This window comes from Gadus morhua, chromosome 23 (genome assembly GCF_902167405.1).
Source record: "Gadus morhua chromosome 23, gadMor3.0, whole genome shotgun sequence".
In the NCBI taxonomy this organism is placed as follows: Eukaryota; Metazoa; Chordata; class Actinopteri; order Gadiformes; family Gadidae; genus Gadus; species Gadus morhua.
Window position 1 is genome coordinate 2,481,138 of NC_044070.1, and position 7,932 is coordinate 2,489,069.

Consider the following 7,932-nt stretch of genomic DNA (forward strand, 5'->3'; position numbering starts at 1 on the left):
TTTTTCTGGTAGTTGCAGGCTTCCGTAGTCACGCGACACTGAAAGGAAGACTCACAAGTCTGTACGGAAGATAATTTATTTAAGACCATATCATGAATGTACAAAACTGCCAACAACAAAAAGGTATAATTTGGACAATACTAGAGTCCATTTACATGTCTGACCAAAGGTACATCGCAAACGGGGCATAATCCAGGACCTTCAAATAAAGATATGGACTGGGTCCACCATGAGGAAAGCACGCTGTATGTCAAACCTTAGCAGAAAGAAAATTGGATATTTCTATCAGTGTTATAAAATCAAGGCAATACATTCAGATATATCACAAATTAAGCTTTGAGCTATCAAAGATGCCCGTTATATAGCAAGACATCCATCTATACACCGTTATTCCTCCTTCACCGTCTGGGAGAGTAAGAGGGGAAATCAGCACTACTTCACTCACATTAGATGTGTCACAGTTTTAGGAAGTTAAAATCATTGCCGTTTTTAGCTCACTAGTGGCTTGTAGGCCTACTTCACAAACAGTACATTCCACTTGGAAACAAAAATAAATCTATAAAAGAAAGATCATACCATACATGGAACCTACTCCCCACACTCTCCAGAGAGCATCAGGGACTTGTCTACCGGACGGAAACACTGAACCTCACTAAGGTTGAGCGTGAGCGATCATCACTGATGTTGAGGTCCAGCTGCCTTCTATGGTCCACTGGAGGGAGTCATTGTAAACAACTCGGGATAAACAGAACGCTCTGGTGGACAGGTAGCACCAAGGGGGATTGTCATCCAATCCACCAAGCAATTATCACCGACAATATTTTTTAAAAATTTTAGAAGAGTGATTAACAAGAACAATCCATCTCCATTTATTAATTTACTAAAAATATCACATTCTCATTAAAAAAACTAAACGTTAAATATATTAAGGCCTCTGTGCAAAGAATGTCAATAAAGTTGATGTTTGCAATATATCCATTTAAAAAGAGAGTGTTGCATTGTGGTGCATAGAGACTGGAACCATAGAGGAGGACCTCAGAGGAAGACCAGTCCTTCTGACTGGGCCCTCGCCAGTACATTCAGCAAGAGACTGTTGTGGAGGCAGACCAGCCTTCTCCCTATCATATCACAGTCTGCTACTGAAGACTAAAACATCCCATGGCAGCAGCGGTCGACGACGCAGTCAGCGCCGTCGAGGAGTCAGAAGTACTGTAGAGACTCAAAGAAAGGCACCATGAGCGATCTCAGGGGGCACCCAGAGCGCCTGGCACTCATATTCCGTGGCAACGCATCGCCATGGGGGTCTCTGATGCCATCCCATAACACCAGGATACAGAGTTTATGGGTGTCTATCTCCCCACCTCCAAGAGGTATTTTATTCACAGTAGCCAATGAGGACCTCTCGCCTGTCGGCAGGTGTTTGGACATCATTGTGGTCCCGCTGTCCGATTGGCCATCGCAAAGTTGTGCTGAAGCATGACCAGGGAACCTCGAAGCTGTGGGTTGGGGGGGGGGGGGGGGGGGGGGGGGAGAGACAAAAGCGACATGAGAGAACAACAAAACAACAGACACATTTGTTTTTTCCACCGACATGATGAGACTGATTAAAACCAAATGCTCCTAAATCCCCCCCAAATGCACTGGAGAGCCAACCCCTCTGAAGAATATCATGGTATGAACCTGCTCTAGGAGGTTAATGGAGTCCTGGAGAACCGCCTTCAGTAACTGGGACTCCTTGTTGGACCGGGGTCCTAGTCCTGGGCCTATGGGACCATAGTCCCCCCTACCCAAAGAGACCACATCAAACATCAGCTTCCTGCAGACCATAACTGAAGACCAATGCTACATTTGAGGAACTACAAGTAAAGATGTGGTGAGACAACAACAACAACAACAACAACAACAGGATGAGAACGCAGTCGTCTGCCACTTGTGATCAGGGTCTGGACTCACCTGGGCAGGTGGGCGGCCTGCTCCCGTATTCGGTGCTTGGTGCTCAGGTACATTCGCTGGGCCACGTCTTCCATGGCCCACAGCTTGGCCAGCAGACCGAGGTTCAGCAGGGTCAGCACCAGCAGGCTGGGGGAGGAGGTCACACACAACCACACACACGAGACGGACACGGAGAGCATCGTTAAAGCACTGCATCCATGGAGACAGAGCCAGGGTTCAACTCACAGAGTCTGACTTACATGACACTCATCCCTGCTATGATGGTGTGGATGTTCCAGCGGTACGGGGCCTTCAGGTCCATTGAGCCTGGAACCAAGCGCACAACTGGGTTTCAATGCGCAATCACACCAAGAGTATAGGATTTAAGTGTCTATAGTATTCTTTCATATCAACAAGTATTGGCAAGGGTTTTTTAAGGAAGACGAAATTTAGAAAATGTGTGGAAGGGTCCAGCAAATTACAAAAAGTGTTATATTTCCACCATATCCCCGACCCTGCTTCACAGAGAGAGACCGTTACCACAGTACCTTTTGGAGTAAAGGTAACATAACATCAGGCTACTCTCATGGCCCCAGAGGGCAAGGTGTGCTTGAATAAAATATCAGGCGCATGCACCTTGCATAGCATCGGAAACTGTATTAATCAGAAACACGTTTGTAACTCGTAACTCAGTTTCCATGTCAAGGTCAATCAGGCACTGAGAACCAGGTCACACGGCCTTGTGCGGAAAATATCGCCAGTGGACATCCAACCATGATGGTTAACTAGTGCCGTCAGTTAAACGCGTTATTAACGGCGTTAACGCAAACCAATTTTAACGGCGTTTTATCGCGCGATTAACGGAATTTATTTATTTATTTTATAAAAAAAAAATTCTATGGCTCAAAACAAAGAAGCCGTAGCCTGACTGCTATGTTCAAGGCAGTATGTTTGTATTCAGTGCATTAAAATGAGAAAAATAAATGGGACAAAGAAATCAAGGGATATTTAGCATAGACATTTTTTTGCGATTAATCGTGAGTTTACTATGACATTAATGCGATTAAATATTTTAATCGCTTGACAATACTATGGTTAACCAGTGTTGTTTTTGGCAGGCATTTTAGATTTAGTTTTAGTCTTAGTCTTTTTGACGAAATGCTTCTTAGTTTTAGTCCCATTTTAGTCATTTCTATCTTTGAAAGTTTTAGTCTTGTTTTAGTCTGACGAAAACTCAAAAGGTTTTAGTCTAGTTTTAGTCCGACGAAAATTCCAAAGGTTTTAGTCTAGTTTTAGTCCGCTGCTAGCACCGCTGCTAGCACCGCTGCTGCTGCCATGGTGTGTGTGTGTGTGTGTGTGTGTGTGTGTGTGTGTGTGTGTGTGTGTGTGTGTGTGTGTGTGTGTGTGTGTGTGTGTGTGTGTGTGTGTGTGTGTGTGTGTGTGTGTGTGTGTGTGTGTGTGTGTGTGTGCCTCGTCCACCAGCCTCTCTCTGTAGTGTATGAGTGTGTGTGTGCCTCGTCCACCAGCCTCTCTCTGTAGTGTATGGGTGTGTTCGAAACCGCGTACTTGCTTACTACTCCTACTAACTATGACGTCAAATTGAGTAAGCAGAACGTAGTAAGCGAGTTTTAGGTAAGCGAGTAGTATCCGAATGTCTTCTACTTCCGGAAAGATTTTGAGTAAGCATCGCCAGCTTACTAGATGTACTCAACTGCCCCAGAATGCACTGCGTCTATTCAAAAGAACAGTGGAAGCAATGGCGCTAAACGGGGAGCCGCAGCAGCAGTGCTTTTAATAATTGTTTAATAATTGTTTTTAACATATCACCGCAAATCCTTAGGTTGAAGATGTACTGTGACGTTAAATGTGACGTTTATATATTTATTTATAATATTTATTAACGGCGCCCGGCCGGTAGGTTATTGACACGTCATTTGATTCACGTCATCTGAGGTGGTTAAGTAAGGACGGTCTTCTGAACGTCGATTACTCAAATGGATTACTCAATCATTATTTAAGGATTCGAGAAGTAAGCCAAATATTTAGTAGGTAGTAAGCAGTAAGCAAGTACGCGGTTTCGAACACACCCTATGAGTGTGTGTGTGCCGTGTGCGAGCAGGCGCAGCTGCACGCGAGCGAGGCTTTTAGTGTGTGGCTGGCTCCATTTCTGATGTCTGAGCTCTTGATTGACATTGCACGCATATTATAGTTGGCGGGAAAAAAGCATGTTTTGAAACTTTGTTCGTCCACTCACTAATAATTTAGTCTCGTCTAGTTCTCGTCTGACGAAAATGTCTACATTTTTCGTCACATTTTAGTCTTTATATGGCTTTGGTGACGTTCGTCTTAGTCTCATTTTCGTCATGGAAAAAAGGGGTCTGACGACGTCATTTTCGTTTTCGTCTTGTCTGACGAAAACAACACTGTGGTTAACACAAGGAAAGGGCTTGGGTTAATTTTAAATAATGTGATGTTATTTCACAGTATTCAAAGGGTGGTGGGGTGGACATCATAGGGATCTGAGCCTAGTGTCCCTCTCTGGGCAGGGGGCCCGTGGGTGTGTCCGAGTGGGCGTGTCCGAGTGGGCGTGGCCGAGTGGGCATGGGCGAGTGGGCGTGGGCGAGTGGGCAGTGGGGTGCTGCACCAGCTCAGGCTGGCCTGTAGGCCTCATAAGGGGCCTCGTCTCTCTCTCCTCGCAGCTAGCTCCTGGTTTGGTCTACAGCTTGGTTAACTTGGTCTTATGTTCACATCATAAATACAAACACTCCCACCGCAAGAGCTCAACTCATCAACACACTTCACACACCACTGACCATAGAGACTTCCGGTTAGGCTCTAATATAGCTTATTTAGCATGAATATATTTAACAATTGTTGGCCAGAGGTGGATAATTGTTTTAGTATATACTACACGTGAACAATCCAAAAATATACAAGATATCACTTTTTGCCGGGATGTATTTGTTTTTATAAGCGGTTTATTTGTTTCTATAAGCGTGATGAGACGACCGTCACGCACACTCCCCATTAGAAAACAATATCCAGAGTTTGAGATCTCAATCATGGGATAGTGCCCAATATCCCGAGATAGTGAACCAATTCAATTCCTCCATTTTAGGATGTTCACGTGTAGCATATACTCAGTTACTATAGACCCTTTGAATCCTGTGTCCGAGCGTGGTGGGGACATGAGAACAGGAGGAAGGGCTTACCCATGGGCCCCTCGCGGTGCTGCTCCGAGTCGGCTCCGTACGGCCCGCTGGGCTTCAGGTGCTCCGGCCCGCTGCGGCTGAAAGTCCTCCTCCTCCTCCTCAGGTTGCTCATCTTCCCAGCATCCCTGGCGCCCTGGTTCATCTCCGCCTCCTCCTCCAGCAGCTCAGATTCTGTAACATCCCAGGAGAGCAGGGGTAGAGGGGAGGAGAGGGAGGTGAGGAGAGGGAGCAGGTGAGGGAGCAGGTGAGGGAGCGAGGTGAGGGAGCAGGTGAGGGAGCGAGGAGAGGGAGCGAGGTGAGGAGAGGGAGGTAAGGTGAGGGAGTGAGGTGAGGAGAGGGAGGTAAGGAGAGGGAGTGAGGTGAGGAGAGGGAGGTAAGGTGAGGGAGCGAGGTGAGGAGAGGGAGGTAAGGTGAGGGAGGTAAGGAGAGGGAGGTAAGGAGAGGGAGCGAGGTGAGGAGAGGGAGGTAAGGAGAGGGAGTGAGGAGAGGGAGGTAAGGAGAGGGAGGTAAGGAGAGGGAGCGAGGTGAGGAGAGGGAGGTAAGGTGAGGGAGTGAGGTAAGGAGAGGGAGCGAGGTGAGGAGAGGGAGGTAAGGTGAGGGAGTGAGGTGAGGAGAGGGAGGTAAGGAGAGGGAGTGAGGTGAGGAGAGGGAGGTAAGGTGAGGGAGCGAGGTGAGGAGAGGGAGGTAAGGTGAGGGAGGTAAGGAGAGGGAGGTAAGGAGAGGGAGCGAGGTGAGGAGAGGGAGGTAAGGAGAGGGAGTGAGGAGAGGGAGGTAAGGAGAGGGAGGTAAGGAGAGGGAGCGAGGTGAGGAGAGGGAGGTAAGGTGAGGGAGTGAGCTGATGGGAGTGGAGGCTGCAGCAGTGACACTTCGTTTCAGGGTAACAAGGTGTCACTGCTGGGAACTCATTGATTAAGTCCAGGAATGACATTCAGGAAGATGATGTGTGGAGGCCCATTGGGTTGTGCAGCTATACTGTGTTTTAACTGTTAATCAACCACCCATTATGGTCCCAATCCCTGGTCCGCTCTACATCTCCACTGAACCATGAACAACCAACATCCACAAAACCACCCACAACCCTTCAAGCTGGGGAGTCTAGTCGCTTTGGTGTTTGAATCCTAGCTGAAAGGTACAGGGTTTGATCTCCAATGCCCCCAATCTACCGGTAGGCAACCTTGAGCTAGACGTCTAACCTGATTCCCTGCAGAATGTCTAGAATAAAGGAGTAGACGGTAAGTGACCGAGACCCTCTCCTCACCCAGCTGCTTGAAGTAGTCCTCGATGCCGCTCCAGGAGTTCTTGTTGATGAAGGACTTGACCAGACCCCATGGCTGCTTCTTGTACTTCACATCTGTCAGCACCCTGAAAACAGAAGACCACCAGACGTTACTACCTACCACTCATCGTGCGAAACCAACAGTGAAACAGATGGTAAGAAGTTGGACTGGACTAGAAACGCTGAGGCCGTCTACAAAAAAGGCCAAAGCCGACTCTTTTTCCTCAGGAGGCTGAGGTCCTTTAACATCTGCCGGATGATGCTGGGGATGTTTTATGAGTCTGTTGTAGCCAGTGCAATCTTCTTCGCTGTCTCATGCTGGGGCAGTGGGATGAAGGTTGCAGACACCAGACTTGACAAACTGATCAGGAGGGCCGGTGATGTTGTGGGGGAGGAACTGGACACCCTGACGACCGTGGCAGAGAGGAGGATGCTGTCCAGGCTTCAGTCCATCTTGGACAATGTCTCACACCCTCTCTACGACACACTGGCCCAGCAGAGGAGCACCTTCAGCAGAAGATTCCTCTCACCCAGATGCACCACAGAGCGCCACAGGAAATCATTCCTGCCTGTGGCCATTAAACTTTACAACGCCTCCCTTAGAATGTCAAACCCCCCCCCCCCCCTTCCCTCACTGTAATCTCTGACCTCAAACAAGGACTATAATTCTTGCACTTTTTGCACAATACTGTACGATACTTTTGCACAGTGCTGTCTTTTATATATGTGTGTGTGTGTGTGTGTGTGTGTGTGTGTGTGTGTGTATATATATATATATATATATATATATATATATATAGTCCTTAGGGTTAGGGTTAACCCTAACCCTAACCCCATATTTATATATATAATGTATAATAAAATATTTTATATTATATTTTATTCTTAATATTTGTGTATGTATATCTGGAGTTCGTGACCAAAATAATTTCCCCCTGGGCTTATTAAAGTATTAATCAATCAATCAATCAATCAATCAAGAACGTACAGGACCAGTGAAACAGACGGTAAGAACGGACCGGACCAGTAAAACAGACGGTAAGAAGGTACAGGTCCAGTGAAACAGACGTAAAATGTGATGTGTTTTTGTAACAGTAAGATCAGGGCCAATGAGACGATGGTAAGAGGTGGTGTGGTCAGCGTGTGATACCTGAGCCGACACTTGCGTCTGGAGCTGCGTGTGATGGCGTAGCGGTTCTGGGTGTAGAAGTAGTCGTGGTAGGGGACGTCGTGCGTGAACACCTCCGCGTCCACCATGTAGTGGCCCTCCGGCACGTCTTTGAACAGCGTCTGGGCAGGGATTGCAGGGTCACACACACACACACACACACACACACACACACACACACACACACACACACACACACACACACACACACACACACACACACACACACACACACACACACACACACACACACACACACACACACCTGGTTCTCGGTGGCTCTGGAGCACTTCCCGATCAGCGGGTTGCTGATGGCGATGGTGTAGTTCATGGTCCTCTTCATG

The 7,932-nt window shown here is 47.4% G+C and overlaps 1 protein-coding gene across 1 annotated transcript in view; it reads right to left on the minus strand.

Annotated features, from left to right (window-relative positions):
* Positions 1 to 58: 58 nt before the first annotated feature.
* gramd1c (GRAM domain containing 1c) overlaps positions 59 to 7,932 on the minus strand; it is a 16,212-nt gene continuing 8,338 nt past the window's right edge. Inside the window, exons 11-18 of the mRNA XM_030348719.1 lie at positions 7,854 to 7,932; positions 7,571 to 7,710; positions 6,403 to 6,506; positions 5,145 to 5,315; positions 2,193 to 2,259; positions 1,954 to 2,079; positions 1,681 to 1,783; positions 59 to 1,496 (exon numbers count right to left, since the gene is read on the minus strand). The exon at positions 7,854 to 7,932 is cut by the window's right edge and continues 40 nt beyond it. Of these exons, the coding sequence (XP_030204579.1) occupies positions 1,428 to 1,496; positions 1,681 to 1,783; positions 1,954 to 2,079; positions 2,193 to 2,259; positions 5,145 to 5,315; positions 6,403 to 6,506; positions 7,571 to 7,710; positions 7,854 to 7,932 (859 nt within the window). The 3' untranslated portion in view covers positions 59 to 1,427. The remainder of the gene's footprint in view (positions 1,497 to 1,680; positions 1,784 to 1,953; positions 2,080 to 2,192; positions 2,260 to 5,144; positions 5,316 to 6,402; positions 6,507 to 7,570; positions 7,711 to 7,853) is intronic.